At 41.0% G+C, this 20,270-nt stretch overlaps 1 protein-coding gene across 1 annotated transcript in view; it reads left to right on the top strand.

Annotated features, from left to right (window-relative positions):
• Positions 1 to 20,270, top strand: part of PPT1 (palmitoyl-protein thioesterase 1) — a 602,088-nt gene that overhangs the window by 108,733 nt on the left and 473,085 nt on the right. Inside the window, exon 3 of the mRNA XM_044084806.1 lies at positions 4,508 to 4,578. Within this exon, the coding sequence (XP_043940741.1) occupies positions 4,508 to 4,578 (71 nt within the window). The remainder of the gene's footprint in view (positions 1 to 4,507; positions 4,579 to 20,270) is intronic.

Here is a 20,270-nt window from a genome sequence, read left to right as displayed (position 1 = left end):
ACTGTTTTTAGTATCATTGGATGAGGGGATAATAGTACCAAGTTGCAGTCATCAGCAAATGTGATCAACCACAGTTCTGAGATATTGGCTTGAATATCCACAAAATGTTAAAGATGGAGCCAGCACTAAACCATGCAGTGCCCTGCTAGTTACAATTTTATATTAGTAGAGGGTAAAAGCATCTTTTACAACCTGAGATCTATTGATCAGTCAATTTGCAATCTAAGGGTAAGCATAGTATTTAAGCTCTTCTAGTTCACAGAGTGACCACTGTCCACAGTCTCTGCAACCTTTTCATCATAGTTTACTAGATTCAGGAGACAAGGCCTGCCCTTTTCAGAACCACACTGATTAGCGTTTAGATCATTTAAGTTGACTATGTCTGCATTAGTGAGTTTTGCTGTGACCTGTTCCATGATATAAAGCTGGTAAGGTAGATGGCCCTGTAATTACCTGGGTCTGTAGAGAGGCCTCCCTTGTATGTGGGAGTTGCAGTGCTTGTTCTCCAAGCATCAGGCACAAACCCAATATATAGGCTAAGGTTAAGTAGGAGCTCTGATAATGAAAATGTGGCACTGATGAGAATGTAGCCCATTATATTATGTGGTCCCATGGAAGTATTACTTTTTGCTGTGGCACATATTCTGAGATGTAAATGATTTTAGGAGGAACAAAAATGTTCAGGGGTAGTGGGGCAGCAGTATGAGTAGGTGGAGTAAAGTTAGTACTGCTTGATTGCTATGATATTAGCTCTGTGATTGGGATCAGAATGTGCATGATGTTATGGATGAGCTCAGAACATTGTCATTAAATATTTCATTTCTTAACGTAACTTACAAAAGATTTGTAGTTTCCTTTGCTATATGTAGTAGCCTTAAGCTCATACTTCACTTTCTCTGGTAATGCTCTTAAGTTCCTTGCTGATGTTTGTCTGGTCTGTTTAGCACAGGTGAGTATTGACTTTTCTGTGCAGCTGCTTAAGTGCTGGTAGAAGTCGAGAGTTGAATGCTGCATCTCTCTCTCTGTCTCACTCTGCTCATGTCCATTTTGGAGGGAGTATTGGCAGTTTTATCTAGGTCACCAAAACAGACCTATTTCAGCTTGTAGACGTCCCTAAAGATTGCCTCATTTGATGGTGGGGTGATGCCAGTAGGGACTGACAGAGAAGATGACTTTGGTCAGCTTTAACCAGGAATGAGGAGATGAGAGGTAAGGTACAGGCAGGAGCTAGGATGATATGGACCCAGGTCAAGGGTATTGGTCTCCATTATGTAGTTTTATAATTTGCTCTCATGCATTCATATTAATAAAGTTTAGTTAATACTGAGCGTATTCATTTTTAAAGGTATGTGTGCACCAATCCATGGTTGGGTAATTTAAGTCCCCTAGCATGAAGATATTTAGTTTAATGTTTAACCCCCCAGCGATAAGATAATTTCCTTGATTCATGTTGCATATTGAGTGAGGATCTATAGCTAGCGATAAAGTAATAGCTGGATTTGTAAATGGTGATTTGCTTATGTAAGAGCCCCAAGTTAAGGTTGTGGGTAATTTTACATGAGGTGGTGATGTTTCTGACATAGAGCTATTCTTCAGCAGTTACCTGAAGACCTAAAGACTCTGATTTTGGTGGTGTGCTGTCATTGCATTCTCAGTAAGCACACAAATATGAGTGAGTTCTAGTTGCAGGAGTACCTCAAGTTCTGGTATCTTTTTATTTAAATTCTTAAACATCGAGTAGTTCCACCTTGATTTTGTCCAAATTTGAGTCTGACCCTGCTGTGTTGGAATGCCCATTACTGGATCTCTGCTTAAAAGGGCACTATGTGGGCAACAAACTTTGGCAGTATGCAGAAGCGTTTTTAAAAGAGGTGTAAGCCATTCCTAATGAAACAGGAAGGTTTATCTAACATTTTATCCAGATTAATACATAGGGGATTTGCTTAGATCTAATCAACTGTATGACCAGTGGTTAAAGCCAATTATCTTGTTTTGCTATCTAGGCATCTTTCTGTATGATGGCTTGATACTCCAGAACAGTGTCTTTTCTGCCACCAAGGCATGCATAAGTAAGTTCTGTCATGTCTCTATTGCATGTTGCTGTGGGTGGTACTCCTCAAGTATTTCACTCCCAGTCTTATTTGTCTGATTTAAGGATCATTAGGGTCCTTGTGATGTCATGGCTCCTGGCACTAATCTGTTAATTTAGTTACCCTGTTCTTATCCAGTCTGATCAGTGTTGAGTCTATATCGCTAACTGTAGTCACCTAGTGTTGGCTATATAGACTAAGTCTGGAGTCGCTGATGACTAAATTATTACTTTTGAGAAAGGGATACTTATTAGGCCTTTGGGCCATTACAGTAATAATTTGATGGCACAACAGTATGGCATTTTCAGCTAAATATTGCATTTTTTCATAGAATGAGATGGAGATAATTTCATTCTGAATGTCTGCCGTTAAGAGTGAAACGGTTAAAGCTGTGTGTAATACTGATTAATCTCATCCTTTATTCTTTGGGGGGTTCATTTTAAGAAGTGCTTTATCAACTTCTCAACATCCGAATTAATACTCTAGGAATCTGTAGACAGATTTAGATATTTTTATAATGAGTTTAATTCTGATATAAACCTGAAAGACTTGATGCTGTTCGTACACTTTTTATTCTTCTTCCTCTCTTCATGTTAACATTTAGCCTCATCCTTTATAGGCCCATTTATTTTATTTTTTTCTTGTAGCAAATGAGGACATCAGAAAGGAGAGACAAGATCTAGGAATTATGGCCGGCATCTTGTGAGGGAGCCCTGAAAATGTTCTTAGTGCTTCTTCATTACTTCTCCTTTTGGCAGCAACCAGAGTGCAATACCCACTGCTCTGATCCTTGGATTGTTGCACATTTCTGCATACCCACACTGCCTTACTAGCGTATAAGCTTTCATTGACTGGATTAGCATTTCTGTGTATCTCTGCGTATGGTGCAGACATTTTGGCCTTCCTGCAGATGGTGCTCCTCTGAAGAGACAGAAACCACTTCTTCCCCATAGTGTGGAAGCACTGGCATTGGCAGCTCATTCTCTTTCCTCCCCAGCAGTTTTATCTGTCACTTGGGCGAGAAGTTGGTTGAGATGCAGTCAGGCACGGCACTGTCCCTTTATATTGTGGTGCTGGCTAGGTGAATATCAAGTTATATAAAATGGTAAAATTAAAGTGATAATTTTCTAGTCATTGGGGTTGTTGATTCTGGCCTGTGATTTAAAAGAACAATAGGACGACCTTGCCAGTGTAGCAGAAACAATATGCAACTCCATTATTTTGCAGCTAGCAGAATGTGATTCATGCGCATGTTTAATGTACTTTTTGGAATAAAATTTAAATGTAATTTAATCTGTTCTCATGGTTTAAAGAGACGAAGGCCAGACTGAGACAGCCCAAGTTTTGTTAGTGCTGCAGTGGAAGGGCCAGGGTGAATGGAAGTGAATGGCCTTTGCTGGCTTGTCCAGTTGGGGAATGGGTGGTAGCTCTAAACTCACTGCTTGAGTAACTCCTAAGGGAAGCACTTGCTGTTGCACCCACAGAGCACAGGCCCATTGAGCACATGCTGCTAGTGATGAAACGGCGCTAGCAAATATGGAAAGCATGTATTTGGAGGCAGACTTATTTATTGCGGGTCGACTTCATTGGAGTTTGAAAAAATTCTGCAGATAGCCACACTACAGCATAGAGGGATAAAACCATGACTATGGACCAGGCAACTCGTGCTTGGCTTGATTAGCTGCTCAAGCATCTGAGGCACAACAGGGAAGGATCAGTGATTCTGTCATGGTGGGAGGGATTGTGTTGGTGGAAGATGCAGCGTCTTATAACCCTAACAAAGGCTTGGGCATGAAGGGACTGTTGGGTTGAAGAGAGAGCATGGATCTAGGAGCATGTCTGCCCTGGGCTCAGGGTGGAGCTCACTTCCTGAACAACACCTCATTGCCAAACCAAACTTCATGAATGTCAATACGCAAGGGATGGGGATTAGGGTTGTAACTCAATGAGCATGTCAAGCATAGGCAACAGTAACGACAGTTCTCTGGTTCACATCACTTCCCCATGCATCTTGTCAGCACGAAAGGGAGAGAATTTCAAACCCACAATCTGGTAGGGTATAAAATATCAGATTAATCTTCAACAAATGGAATAGTGGTGGGGTTTTCACATCACCTTCCAGCCGAGACTTCAGCAGTAAAAAAAAAAAAAATGCAGCAGAAGATAGGAGCTCCTGGGTTAGGGAAGTCCACTGTATTCAGCAGAGTAGTTTGCTCCCTAACACATGCCGCTTCTCTCTCCAGAGATTAAATAGGGTGATTAGGCCCTTCAGACAGGGAATAAAATGGACTGTATGGCTTTTGTCCAGGCTGGGAAATTCCTGTCTCCTGCTTGGATAGAGGAAAAGATTGGTTTGTGGGGTGAAGATCCAGGTGATACAGAAAATGTAAATGTGTAATTTGTTTTCTTAATTTCAGGAGAGCAGTGGCTCAGAGATGTCCTTCCCCACCTATGTTGAATTTAATCTCCTTTGGAGGACAGCACCAAGGTAATGAACCTTTTGTTTTTAGTTTTCAGAATCTTTGCATCTATACTTAAAGCTGATACTGTCTTTACATTTTGTATTGATTTTTGTTGTTGCTGCTGTTTTTGTTTACAGTGCAAGAAAGTTGCATTTGACCATTTTGATAGCTTTATCATTTGTGATTAACATTTTGTCTTTCAAGGATAAGTCCCTGTCAAGCATGTATAGTTACCACACTTTAACCTCTGTGCCTTGGATACAGGAATTGACTTTATCCCCACTGGAAGGTGAAGAAGGTGTATCTGCATAGGATTTTTTTTAACACCTTTATTGAATTATCACTTGTGACATAGGCACATTTACATAAATCAAATTGTATTAACAATGTAACATTAACAAACATTATACTTCATGTATATTGATATATATCCTATAACCTAAGCAACATTACATAAATTATTCAGTTCCTGCCTGTTTTTTTTTAAACAAGAAACATCTTTATTAAGCCATCACTTATGACATAAGCAATCCAACATTTATATAAATGAAAACAAACCAGACAGAATCCTAGTTGCCAGCATTTCACATCGCAGACAGTACTAACACACTCAGTTGCAAACATTATACATCAATTATCTACCTAATCATTTTCAGTCAAACATTACATAGCTCATTTGTCCTGTCTTCTTTTAAACCTTATTCCTCCCCTGTATGTACTGTTCCCACAATTTCCATTTTTTTCCTATGAAGTTTGCTACTACCCTTTTTTAAAAATCTCAGTTTCAGTTGTTTTATCTCTGTTACTATATTTACTGTTTCTAACTGCGGTGGTGGTGCTGTGGTAGCGTTGTCGCCTCACAGTTAGACGTTGCCCGTTCGATTCTCAGATTGTCTTCTGTATGGTGACATGCGTGAATGGGCGTTCCTTCATTGAAGGTTTTGCGTTAGGCCCGGCAAGCCAGCACGTAAAAATCTACTGCCAGTCATTAGCGGACCGGAGTTCCGCTGTGGCGACCCCTAACCGGGAAAAGCCGAAAGACACAAACAAACAAACTATATTCACTGTTTCTAATATAGTTGGTTTAGATTTTGTTTTCCATTTTTAGTAATTGCTTTTTGGCAGCCAGTGTAATTAGACACAACAAGGCCTTACCATGTCTAGGCAATTCCAATTCTGTATCATAGTTCAGAAAAAATCATCTTCCTCGTCAAACTAGTACTGACCAGAGAAACACTAATACATGCGAGAGATGCAATTATGCAGCCAAACTGGAGGCTAAGTTCTCTCAACCCAAGACTGGACCAGGCAGTCAAGAGGAGAAGGGAATTACTTGCATCACACCACCAGTCTCACATAAACCTATGAAACCAGCACCGGCAAAAAACACACAAATACACGAAAACATATTCGGAGGCTTTAATAAAAATCTGCAAAAGCAACAGAGACCTCCAAAGCAGACATCCAAGCAACCTCCCCCTCCCCCCCCCAATACAAACCATGAAACACATACTTCACAAAACCAGTGTGCCACGCAATCACAACCCTTAAGGCAAAATAACATACTCAACACACTAGTAATAGGTGACTCTATAGTCACGCACACTGACGCCCCACTCACTAGGCTGAACAAGGAGAAGATTACTATTAGCTGCCTGTCAGGTGCCAGGATCCGCCACATAACACAAGCACTCAGGTCACTCCAGAACAAGTACAAATATGACTCTCTCATTGTCCATGTTAATGGGAATGATCTGAGCCATACCTCCATGGACTACATGAAAAGAGACATGGAGGAGCTCTCTGATCACGTAGCTCAAGCCGGTATGACCCTGACCCTGAGTAGCATCCTGCCCTCACCAATAATTATACCACGGTATAGAAAAAATTATCAATTTCAACAATTGGCTAAGCTTTTGGTATCATACAAAGGGGATCCAGTGTCTTGTCAGCCTGGGATGACATGCTCGACAAGCCACTCTGCTTTGCTAGAGACGGTTTGCACCTGTCACCCTTAGGCTTTCGAATACTGGCCAAGACCCTTGCCACTCCCATAGTGCCTTTTTTAGGCAAGGCTCAAAAGACAAACCCACCGCCGTAAATAGCACAAATAACAAAAACTGAGGGTAATGCTACTCAATGCCAGAAGTCCAAACCTCACAATGCATGCACTCGAGGCACTCCTCCATATGGAGAAAATCGATATATGTGCAGAAACAGAAACCTGGTTTAAGGCTCCAGAGAGCACCCCAGCACTACCAGGCTACAACTCGTACCATGCATTTTGGCCACAAAACCCAGACTGAAATACAAAAGGCGGGGGAGTATCCATATTCATCAAGGATACCCACACCTCCAGGTTAGTGGCACAGCACGATGCTTCAGAGATTGTCCACATGCAACTAACAATGGGCAAAACTGCTATTCAAATTATAGCTTTCTACAGATCACCTACCATGTCCCAGGACCCCCACTCCGCATTCCTGGAAACACTGGGAAACATAAAGGTCCTACCAAAACACCTTGATATTGGGTGATTTCAATTACCCAAACATTAACTGGGAGAACTACTCAAGTACAAACTCCTTGCCCAACATTTCCTAGAATTTATAAACTCAAATGCCCTGGATCAAGTGGTCAACACCCCCACCAGAGGTGACAACATATTGGACCTGGTCATCACCAACATGGGCGACCGGTGTTCCACACCGGACGTCAACCCCTCGTTGATTAGATCTGACCATAAACTAATCACTCTGGATATCCGCATTCCGCCACCACCCCCTGTCAAACAAAACCACCATGAAAAACTTTTCAAAAGCTTCATGTTACTTAAGACCAAGGTGGGAAATTTCAAAGCCCCCATGCTAAAGGATAACGCTGAACAAGCTGCAAAATCCTTTACCAACGCACTCTGTGGGCACCTACAAGAATGCATGGATTGTGCTATCCCAACCAAAACCAAGACTCACTCCTCCAAGAAAAGGAAACCAGTCTGGTGGACCCCCGCCATAAACAAGTTATACAATAGAAGGAGGAAACTAGTACAGAAAAGAGTAAAATCTCAAGAAGGGAAGACATCCCTGATCAGTATCAGCAAGAAACTATGTTCCCTCATAAAATCATCCTAGGCTAGATTCGAAAGAAAAATTGCCATGGACTCCAAAGATAACCACAAGGCATTCTTTAGCTCTGTCAAGAATCTAAGTGGAAATTCTCAGATCTGCTCAGAGTTGGGGCAGAATGGCACAAAATACATTGAACCGACCGATATAGCCAACATCCTGGCAGACAGGTTCAGTGCAAACTTCACCCCCCCCCTCTCACCTCCAAAACGGCCCATAACTATGTAGTGCCTCTGAAATCACAGACACTCAGGTTAAAACAGCCCTCTCCAAAGTCAAAAACACAGCATCAATGGGACCTGACGGTGTCCCAGTCTGCGTCCTACATGAGCTCAAAAATGAACTTAACCCCTCATCTAAACACACTGTTTAAATTCAGCCCTCTCCACAGGATATGTGCCCACAGAGTGGCGCACAGCAATGGTTATTCCACTCCACAAAGGTGGAGCCACAGCAGACCCCAGGAACGATCACCCTATAAGCCTGACTAGCTTGGTCTGCAAAGCTATGGAGTGCATCATTGTGGATCTCATTAACAGAGACACTGAGAACCTCCAAACACTGAACCCTACCCACTTCGGCTTTAAGGGCAGTTCATGCCTCCTAAACCTGGTGGACTTCTTTGAGACAGTTACTAAGGCTATAGACGAGGGAAAGGTGGTCCACACAGCCTACCTAGACCTCGCAAAGGCCTTCGACACCATTCCCCACTCAGGTATTATAGACAAGCTCACCAGCCTGAAAATAAACCCCTACATCACATGATAGGTTGCCAACTGGCTCACGGACAGAAACCCACATGTTAAGAGTCTCGGGAGCTAGGTCTGACTCTAAACCAGTTACAAGTGGCGTTCCCCAGGGCTCAGTCCTAGGACCCCTCCTGTTCGGCATATACTTCTCAGAGGTACAGGTAAGCACAGGAGGACTGTAGCTGACCAAGTTCGCAGACGACTGCAAACTAGGGGCAGTAATTGACTCTCCGGTTGACACAGACATCCTCCAAAAGGGTCTCACTGAGACAGATACCTGGTGTCAAAACCATGGCCTCAAGCTAAATGCCAAAAAGTGCATAGTCATCCCCTTTGGAAAAAACAAAGTACTCACAAACTATCACATAGGTGGTAGCCCCCTAAATACGGAAGACGTAATAAGGGATCTGGGGATCCAAGTAGATAGTAACCTCTCTTTTGATGATCACATTGCCAAAGTGGTTAGAAAATCCTTCTATGTGGCCCACCTAATCATAAAAAGGTTTGCATCCAGATCGAAAGAGGTCATTGGGCCCCTCTATGCATCAGTCATCAGACCTATCATAGAGTACAGTGCCCCATTTGGGATGCATCTTACAAGACACCTGCAACAACTGGAAAGACCACAGAAGTACCTCACCAAGAGGATTACTGGCCTCATGCAGATGCTCTATGCAGCTCGACTGAAGAAACTCCAGCTGTAGTCGGTTACATACCGCCTACTCAGAGGTGATCTCTGCTTGACATGCAAGGCCATGTCCAACCCAGAATTGATGGACATGCTCCACCTAAAGAAAACCATATCCCCTCGAGCCACATGCTCCAGTGATCTAAACCTCACCAAAACAATAAATAGGATGTGCTGGAGGGATAGATTCCTGTCCTAGAGACTTCCCATGCTCTGGAATAAGATTCCAGTCTACATTAGGCAGAGCTCCTCGCTAACCCTCTTCAAAAGAAACCTTGACAAGTGGATGGGAAGCAGAAAGCTTATCCCAGGGATCACTTCAATGGCTCTGCTGGACAGAGACACAGGAAACTAATCTAAGGGGGCGGCAAAAGCCAACACATTCCGGCTAGGCTTATAAATGCCTTTGGGCAGATAGCCTAGTACCTACCTATGAACACCAATCTGCCCAACTAGCATCTCCGACAGTGCATCCCGCAGGGAATCCTTGGTGCACCAGCCCTCCCCACTCCTAGAAAATATGTTGACAATTACCTCTTTTTTCCCCATCAGACCTCCAACATTTGCTGTTTACCTAAGGAAAAATTCTCTGGAGTCTACTTTGGGTATAAAAATATCTATATAAACATTGCCAAGCAAAAATCGTAAATCATCTAGATTTTGTTGTATATTTGGGAGACATACATTTATCCTCCCATTATTTCTTTGTTAATTGCTTATCCAACATCTTCCCAGTCCTTTCTAACCTCTTCTGATTGATTCGTATAGTTATCATGCAATATTTTGTATGCTCTAGTTATTATACCCTTTTTTAATGACAGTTTCTGATCTGGATTCTACTAAAAACTCTTACCAGTGCTGGTCTTTCCTTTAGGACTCCCCTCCTATTTCTTCCTCTTTGCCTCTAATATCAAATAAAAGGCAATCTCTAACTTGTAGTCCAAATAAATTCTTGGCCTCTTCTTATTCTGTTGCCTTTCCCTCTGTAATTATTTACTCTCAATACCTTGGTTCCTTTACCAGTTTTCTTCAGTAAATTCCAGCTCCCTCTTGCCTGTTGTCTTTATCCCTAATTGTAGTCATCCCTATCAGTAGAACCCCCTTTCTTCATTCCCCTGTTGGCTTAGTTCTTAGAACACTTTCTGCTACTTTATGGATATAATATTCTGTATGATTATTGTTATTCTCTTTAAAGGCCTGCATCCAAAATACCAGTCTCTCCTTGTTTCCTGAGCTTATGCCCCTGGTTCAACATCATCCATTTCCACTTTGAATTATAGTTTTCTTCTTGTGCTGTGTATAGGAGCCTTAACTGTGTAGCTGTGAAATACCCTTCCAAATTGGGTAATCCCAATCAGTCCAGTTCTACTGGAAGAATCATCTTATCCCACTTGACTCTTGTCATCTTCCCCTCCCAGATAAAGTCCTTCAGCTCTTTATTAGTTGCTATCCACAACTTCTCCTCTGGTTGATAAAAATATGCCTGATCTGTATATAACACTAAAGGGACTAAAAACATTTTGACTGCTTTGTGTCTTACTTATCCGTATCTTTATAACAAAGTTTCCATTTTATCAGTTTTTGTGTTGCCTTTTGTTTAATTTCTTCCCACATATCCTTAGCTGCCATACCAGAATCATTTTTAATCCATACTCCTAAATGCTTCATTTTATCCTGTCCCCATAAGTGCGGATATTTCTGAACCAATTTGTGTGTAGGTACATAATGTACTGCTATCACCTTTGTTTTCGCTTCATTAATGTATCCCGAAAAGATATGAAACTGTCTGAAAATGTTCCACAATACTGTAATGTCTCTTTCTGGCTTTATCAGGCATAAAATAATATCCTCTGCAAATAGAGCCATCTTTTCTTGACTACCATATCAATTATATCCTTGAATTTCTGAGTCCCTTATTTTCTTTGCCATCTGTTCTAAATATAATGCAAGTATCAAAGGGGAAAGAGGACACCCCTGCCTGATTCCTCTGCTCAAGCAGAAATTATCAGAAAGGACCCCACCCACTTTAATTTTCACCTCTGATCCCTCATATATCCTCCTAATCAACCTTACATTTTTTCAGGAAGTGCAAATGCTTCTATCTCAGCTTACTCTGTCAAATACTTTCTCTGCATCAAGACCCACCAATAACAATGGTATTTTGCACCAAAACACTGAAGGCAATGAAAGATGAACAAACCACAGGAATTTGGCATAAACACTTTTAATTAACACTTTCGTCACATAGACTTCATCAGAAGTAGAAAACTGTCATACTACACTCAAATATATACACCCAAACCAATCCCTTACAATTAACATAATCAACTAATTAAGTAATTAATCAATCAATTTGTTAAATACTTACTATGCTAACAACTTTTTAAATAAGTTTATCAATTAAAAAAACTTATTTTATTTATTTATTTATTTACATTTGTTGACTTTAGTGTCCGACTGGATATAGGTCCATTTTCAGCAGAGGCCCGGGGAGAAAAGCTCCACAGTTAAAATGTACAGACAGTAGTTACATTGGATTTACATAGCAATTAACAATTTGATTAACATAGCAATTAATTACAAACATAGTTACAGATGAAGAGCATAGTACATCAGTAGACAACTAGAATCTTTTTCATCTGCAAAGTACATAACAGACATTAATTGTTACAATAAGAAGTTCCTGCTGTATAATAAGTAGGCTTATGAGCATCTGAGCTTGCTATAATCAAGGTAGTTAGTGGGGTGGAAAGAAAGGTAGTGGGTGGATGGGGTGGGTGATATTAGAGTGGGAGTTGCAAGGGCATAGCCAACATGTTTTTAGGTGCACATTTAGTAAAGTTTTGAAGTGGGTGCATGATGGTACGGAGGTAATTGTGGGTGGGAGGGAGTTCCATAATTTGGCTATGGCGCAAGAGAATAGTGCTTCACCAGCAGAGTTATTGGCTTTAGTGACCTGCAAGGGATTTTTGTTGCTGGATCTTAGTGGTCTGGTGGTGCGATGGGGTTGAAGTAGATTCTGGAGGGATGGGACATTTAGTGGATGGTTTACTAGTTTGTGGGCGAGTGTGAGTTGATAGCATTGAAGGAGGTGAGGGAGTTCAAGCCAGCCCAGTAAAGCAAGTGAGAGATGGTGGTGACTACGGTAGGATGCCCCTGTGGCGAATTTGGCGATTTTATTGTAGGCAGGTCTCTAGCTTGTTTAGATTGCATTGCCTTAGGTTGGTATATATTGGAGAGGCATAAAGTAGGGAGGAGATAAGGTAGGAATTTGCTACTGAAATCTTTGCTGCTTTGGTGAGCAGTTGCTTATTTCTGTATAATGCTCCTAGTTTTTTGTGAACTTTCTTTATGGTCATGGATATGTGAATGTCAGATTTTAGTTTGTCTATTTCCACTCCTAGCAATTTGGTGTGTTCTGTTGGGTGTATAGTGGTGGTGTCTTTTGCTGTGATGTTAAAGTGAGAGTTGTTTTGAGTATGCTTGGTGGGTTGGAAGATGAGTAGTTTAGTTTTCTTTGGGTTGAGTATTAATTGGGCATCGGATAACCAAGTTTCAACAGAGGAAAAGGCTTCCTGTGTGATGTTTTGCAGTTTGGGTAGGGACTGGGCTGGGCAGATGATTGAGTCATCTGCGTATTGTATGAGTGTGCCATGTTTGGTGACAGAGGCTAGATTATTGGTGAAAATAGAGAAGAATAGGGGTCCAATTATTATTAACTTAATAGGGGCTTAATATTAACAATTTCATTTAACTGTGGAGGGCTGTCTGCCCCTAATTTAAGTTGCCATAGAGTTTCCCTCCTTCCAAATTACCCCCTCTCAGATCTTTATCTGTATGTTCTAAAACAGTAAAAGTAAACTTCTTATAGAAACTGCAGCTGCACAAGTGTCTGTATAACACATTATTCTTATCTTTAGTTCTGATAGCATAATAATGTTCTTTAATATGATTAAATTCCTGGTAGTCATGCCTACATAAAAGGGTGGACAGCCAGAACATAACGCAATGTACACTATATTCGAGGTATTACAATTAAATCTACCAGGAATATTGATGGTATATTTCAAATGACTGAGACTAATATATACCCCTTCATGAACATATCTACAAGTGTTACAACTATAACACTTGTACATACCTTTAGGTCTGTTTGTGATTGGAAGGCAAATCTTAGTGTCATTCCTCTCCAACATACCTTTAATATTGTTATTACCCTTTCTATGAACAAAACAAGGTGCTTCCCTAAAACTGTTTAAATCACTATTGCCAGAAACAATCTTCTAATTATTACTAATAAATGACTTAATTTTTGAACCATCCACTTTCATATCAGTAACACATCTGGGCACAAAAGTTCTTGAATTTACAGGTGGAATATTATTATTATTTACCACTAATCCTTTATGTAAAGTAGGCAGAAAATCCAAAGCACTTCTATTCTTAATATTCAAGGCTATATTCTCTAAAAAAAATCTTTGGGATAGCCTCAATTTACAAATAACTCTATTATAAAATTGACTTCCTCGAAGTCAAACTCATTACTCACCATCCAAGACGCTCTAATATATTGTCCTTTTGGAATTTTATATTTCATAAAAACAGGCTGATTGCTTTGATAGTGCAAATAATTATTGACGTACGTGTTCTTCATATCCACCTTATTCCAAATTAATTCTACATCTAAATAATTGACTTTATGTCCAACCTCTCCTAATGTAAAAGACAAAAAATTGTTACTGGCATTTAAATCTCGCAAAAGTATGTCATGTTGACTAATAAGGCCTTTAATAATAAAAAGTAAATCTTCTATAAATTTACAATAGAAAAATACTTCTGAAAAAAATCCGAAAGTGAGCAAAATTTCTCTTTCTCACCAACCCATGACTATACCAGCGTACACAGGGGCAACAGTCGCCCCCATTGCCACTCCTTTTAATTGTCCATAATATTTTTTATTAAAGACAAAATAAGTATTCTCCAAAAGTAATTCTAATAAAGCAATGCACATTTTCACTCTCGTCAGGGGTATAAAACATGCAGCCGACGCCATTACATCAGTCTTTCTTGCTGTGCGGTGCCCAAAGCAGAAGCAGTTTGCAAGTGCCGGTCGGCCGACTCCTGAAATTTTCATTTTCGAGTTTCAGAACCGAAGTCTTCAAATAAAAGCTAAGTACCCCATTGGGGAAACTTTTTCTTGCTCCTTACCAATATCAGTAAAAGTTAATAATTGTATTACTCGTGGGAAGCAAATACCCCATAAGGATTTCCATTTGTACTGTATTCCTTGCCTAGGCCCTGACCACGACGTACCTTGCTGTCGGTTTTGTGCTTCATTTAATCAGCGCACTATCCGTCGTTGGTACATTTTTGCTTCTAAATATTTCGGTTCTCGGTTTAATTATCCAGAAATTATGTCGGTTAGCCATCCAACTACCGGAATACTGAAAAAACGCAAAGAAAAAGACAGAGACAGGCCGTTGAAGTCCAAAACTGCCGCCGACACTTCTCCTAAGCCAGTCGTCAGTTCGCCGGTACTCAGTGAGGCGCTTTCGCTGCCCCTGATACCCGCTACTTCTGATTCGCAGGCCTCTACTTAGACCCATTCGGAGTCCGTTATGCCACAAGATACTTCACCTATGGAACTCATGGATGTCTCTACCTTGGATGGGTCTGGAGCTGCTGTCCAGGCACCGTCTTCTGAGGGTGTATTCAGCCCTACATATTTGTATATTAAACCGACACCACCTTCAATTTTAAGGCCAAAATCTCGATCTATGTCTAAAAAACAATCAACGTCCAGGCCAAATAATCAGGCCCCTATGCCTAAAAAACAAATGATCAAAATGGCTGAAGATTTAATTACTCTAATCAGGGGTAGTCACCCCCCCCCCTTCTAAGAGGCATAGGGCTGAACTTGACTATGAATCTTCTGAACACGACTGTTTCTTCTGACTCTTCTAATGAACAGGATTTGTCCATACCTACTTATGAGGACTCTGATGCAGAGGATTTCATTCCTTCTGCTACTCCCCCTGAGGAGTTTTCTTTTGGGGAAACTTTACATACCTTAAGGGAGCATTTCCACTGGGAAAGTCAGGATTTTTCTGAATCCAAAACGAGGCTTAGGGGTTTCCTTCTTCTTCCTCAGCATAGGCCTTTGGCTATACCTCCTGTACTAGACATTGTTGATGTGTTTTCAGAATCCAATATGGGCCCTGATTCCCTACCTCCGGCTCCAGACGGATACTACAGGGTTCCTGACTCCCACAAATTCCTTTTCAAAAATCCTGTTGTGGGGTCCAAGGGCATTAAGGCTTCTACTGCTAAACATCCTACTCCTTTTGATAGAGGCTCCAGGGGGCTGGATAGATTGGGTATAAAGGTTTATACTTCTGCAACCTTGGCAATCAGGGCTTTAAACTGTCAATTCCATATGCTAAAATATCAACAGCATATCATGGGACTGCTTAAACAGAAAATTGTTGATTTCTGACTGTGTGGAAAATAAGGATCTACAGGATTTATTGCATTCAGCTGAACAAGTTGGGAAAACTGGCTCTTCATGCAAAAAACTGGCAACTTATAACCCAGGACAAATGGGTTTTAAATATAGTGTCCCAGGGATACAGATTTCATTTCCACACATTGCCAACTCCAAACGGATGACCAGACCTGCCCCCAAATCAGTGGGCAGAGGCTCAGAAACAAGTACTTTCCCTCCTAAACACGGGGGCAATTCAGCCAGTACCAGAAGAGGAAAAGGGACAAGGTTTCTATTCCAGACTTTTCCTGGTACCCAGAAAAGACAAATCATGGCGTCCAATTCTGGACCTGTCTACTCTAAACACTTTTCTGGACATTCCAAAATTCAAGTTGCTGACTCTTCACCAGTTACTTCCTATGCTAGGCAAAGATGCCAGGTTGGCAACTCTAGATTTAAAAGAGGCTTTCCAGCATATCCCAATCAGGGAATCTTGCAGAAGATACCTCCGCTTCAAAGCAGGCTACTTGCATTATCAGTTCTCTGCACTGCCCTTTGGCTTATTTACTGTGCCCAGGGTATTTACAAAGTGCCTGGCTCCAGTAATTGCATTTTGCAGGTAAAGAAATATTTAAATATATCCATACCTGGATGATTGTCTAATTCAGGCAGAAAACAAGTCCATTTTTCTAAAACATCTGGAGTTTGTAAAAAGGGTTCTAACTTGTTTAGGGTACACCATAAACAAAAATAAATCACAGCTAGTACCCTCTCAAAAAATTACATTCCTGGGTGCAAGCTTGAATACAACTGCCCAGATGGCTTTCCTTATGCCAGAAAAGCAAATTCAATTGGTGACTTACTTCAAACAGGTGGCCACAAAAACCCTGCTATCTGCAAGACAAATACTGTAAACCTTGGGGTTCATGGCCTCCTGTATTCTTCTAATTCCATATGCAAGACTGCATATGAGGAAACTTCAGTGGTACTTAAAAAGTTTATGGAGTCAACATTGTCTCAGCCTGGAAACAATGATTCCTATCATACCTTGCCTGCAACTAGAGTTCACACCACCCCCTGCCGCCCAAACCCTAACTACAGACGCATCAGACTATGCATGGGGGGGCTCATCTGGCAGGGAAGTGCATTCAGGGCAAATGGAGCCCAAATCAAATGCACCTTCATACCAATCAAAAAGAAATGCTAGCTGTACAGAATGCACTGACAGCCTTCAAGGACTACCTTCATCCAGGACAACTAATGGTAAAGACGGACAATACCACAGTTATGTGGTACATAAACAAGCAGGGGGGGGTACACATTCCTACCCCCTCTGCAGACTACCCATGGCATTGTTTCAGCTATCAAGTGCAACTACAAGCTCAATTCCTGCCAGGAAAGCTGAATATTTTGGCAGACGAACTAAGCAGAAATCTCATGGACCCACACGAATGGAAACTGGAACCACGGATTTTCAACATGTTGACACGCAAGTGGGGGAGCCCAGACATAGATCTTTTTGCCTCACCCCAGAACTACCAGTTGGACAAATTTTGCACAAGAACTCCTCACAAAAAAAGCCTAGAAAGTGGATGCTCTGTCCTTCAGCTGGGAAAACCTATCAGTCTATGCCTTTTCCCCTCTGCCTCTACAAAAAGTCAAACAGGACAAACCAAAAATGATTTTGATTGCTCCAGACTGGCCTTGCCAACACTAATACCCACTCCTATGCAGTCTGTCACAAATTTCTCCATGGCACCTGCCTCAGACACCTTCCTTACTGTCTCAGCAGAACAACCAAATTCTGCACCCTCAGCTCCAAACATTGAATCTTGTAGCTTGGCTAATCACTTAAATTCCCCCTTAGCATCCCTCAGCAAACCTGTGATGGATGTCATTTTGGAGGTGAGAAGACCTAGTACTAGAAAATGTTATGCTGACAAATGGAAAAGATTCTGTGCCTGGAATCAATCTCAAGGGATGAGCACAGCCGTGCCCAATTTACCTCAGATTTTGCAATACTTAATTGAAATGCTTCACAAGGGCCTGTCTTTTTCTTCCATAAAAATCCATGCCTCAGCCATTTCAGCTCATTACAACACAGCCCCCTCTTCCTCCTCCTCTGCTAAAGCAGTATCTCAGAGGAGCTAAAAACTTGAGGCCACCCAGGAGAGCTCCAACCCCTGCCTGGGACCTTAACTTTGTATTGGAGAAACTCACTCTACCTTTTTTCGAGCCAGCTGCTACTGCAGACTTAAAATTTATTTCCTGGAAAACAGCCTTCCTTTTAGCAATCACTTAGGCTAGAAGGATTTCTGAATTACAGGCCGTTATGGCAGTCAAGCCTTTCATCATCTTTCATGCAGACAGGGTGCAACTCAGGACCAATCCATCCTTCATGTCCAAGGTGGTATCCAGTGTGGCTCTTAATCAGGCCATTCATTTGCCAACTTTCTTTCCCAATCCAGAGAACAAGGGGGAGTGGATTCTGCATTCATTGGATGTACACAGACAACTTAGATTTTACTTGGACAGGACTAAATCTAGAAGAAAATCTGAACAACTACTGGTAGCATTTGCTGCAGGGGCAGAGGGAAAGGCTATTTCAAAGCAAACCATTTCCAGATTGATAAGCCATTGCATTAATTTCTGCTATAAGCACCATGGAAAACCTATCCCCCAGGGGATCAGATCCCATTCTACCAGGGCTGCATCTACTTCTGCAGCCTTTCCCAGAGGAGTTCCTACCAGGGATATTCTAGAAACTGCTACCTGGAGTTCAGTTCATACTTTCACCAAGCACTATCATTTACCAATTTTCTCTAAATCCAGAGCTGGCTTTGCCACTGCTGTTTTGCAGGGCCTAATAGCTGGTCCTAATGCTGTATAAATCCATCCTCCCAAACATAGCTTTGGGAATCTACCCAAATGTAATGACTGCAACAGTGAAACATGAAGAACATAGTACAGTTGTGTACACTTACCATAAATGTAGATGTTCAAGTATATTCACTGTTGCAGTCCTGGTTACCCTCCCTCCAACCCCCTGTTTATTCTCTTACTATGCTTCTCCTTTCTTTTACTATACTTAAAAGCCTTTTTGGTGTATTTGCTTTTGATTGGAGGTATATTTTTGTGTTTTAAATTATTTATATATATTTTGCTGCCCTTTTGGGGGGCACCTGACATCTGGGGCAAGAAAAACTGATGTAATGGTGTCGGCTGTATGTTTTATACCACTGACATCATGGAAGAAGGGACAGCAACCGACGCAGGACCCAAGTCTTTGTTAATCAGGCTGACTGAGGGCAACCTGCCAGCAGATTACCCCAAATGTAATGACTGCAACAGTGAATACAATCGAACATCTACGTTTATGGTAAGTGTACACAACTGTACATTACACTGACAGCTTGATTTTTGGTAACAATCGTATTTTCTTACATTCTGCTTCCTTCTGGATTATCAGTGTTTTATTAATATTGTCAAATGTTTGCCTCTCCTCCACAAAACTAAACAAAACTGCATTGATCCGTATCTATGAATTTTGGCATTACTTTTATCTTTTTATTATTTAGTGATAATACAGCAGATGAAATATGTAACTGCTCCTTGCTTTATAGAGGTTTTCTAGCCCATATCTCTGAAGCACTTAAACGCATGCTATTTTATCAGGTAGCTTTTTAGTTGCATTTTGAAACTAGTAAGAACATTCACTTGTCTTATTTCTTCCAGGAGTTTTATAATTAGAAGGCATATTTTAGAGAAGGCTTTTTCAATAGTGGCTAATTTTTGAGAGAGTCTGCTTAACTGAATGCTCTATGTATTTCTAAGAGTATGATTACAGTCTCTATTAGAGAGTTTGGTCTTTAAAGGAGCTTGTAATTAAGGGTGTTAAGCATTCATTTCTTGCTGAAACTGTAACCCATCTAACATTATTGTATTGCAGTAGTGGTATTCTCTACTGTTAACTATGTTAATGAATCATAGTATTTTATTATTGGTAATTTTGTAATAATGGGGTATTAGCAACCAAAATTACAACAATAAGGGATTGTTCATATTCAATGCTAGGAATGGGTACACTGATGGCTATGGAGCATCTGGCTTCTGGAGTGAGGTCACTGGATACTGTATAGGCTGCTTTAAGTTGTCCTCATACCTTGTTAACTTGATTCTTTTTGTGAAGAGCAAGTCTGAAGGATCTAACACTCTGCCAAGATTCTTTGAGAGGTGGTTGTAGTAAAAATGTTATGAAGGGAGATCAGTGATAGCAGTGAAAGTGGCATGGTTAATCTTGCACCATTTAACATTGCGGTGTTGAATTATGATTTCCACAAAAGTCTTGTTTTATGTCAATATACGTTCATTAGATCACTATTGCAGCAGCATATAGCAGCTATATTATAGCCATGTAGGATGTGCCCTTTTAAGGACTGGACACCTGCCAGTATACAAAAGCTTTTGGGTGGTTTACATGTGCATCACACATCTGAGGAAGGTGTAGGATGTGCTGGTATAAAAGTAAAGGTACAAGTGCCAAATTTAGAACTTTCTTGGCAAAGAAGATTTCAGTCCGGCTCTGTCTTTGCTGCATCTTCAGTGCCTCAGCAGTTGGCATATTCAAATTTTTGGGCGAATGAGTACCTTTCTCTGTGGACTTTATTTTTAT

The sequence above is a fragment of the Protopterus annectens genome, chromosome 1.part1, assembly GCF_019279795.1.
Source record: "Protopterus annectens isolate FY-2018-M chromosome 1.part1, PAN1.0, whole genome shotgun sequence".
Lineage (NCBI taxonomy): Eukaryota > Metazoa > Chordata > Ceratodontiformes > Protopteridae > Protopterus > Protopterus annectens.
This window is presented reverse-complemented; position numbering and strand designations above follow the sequence as displayed.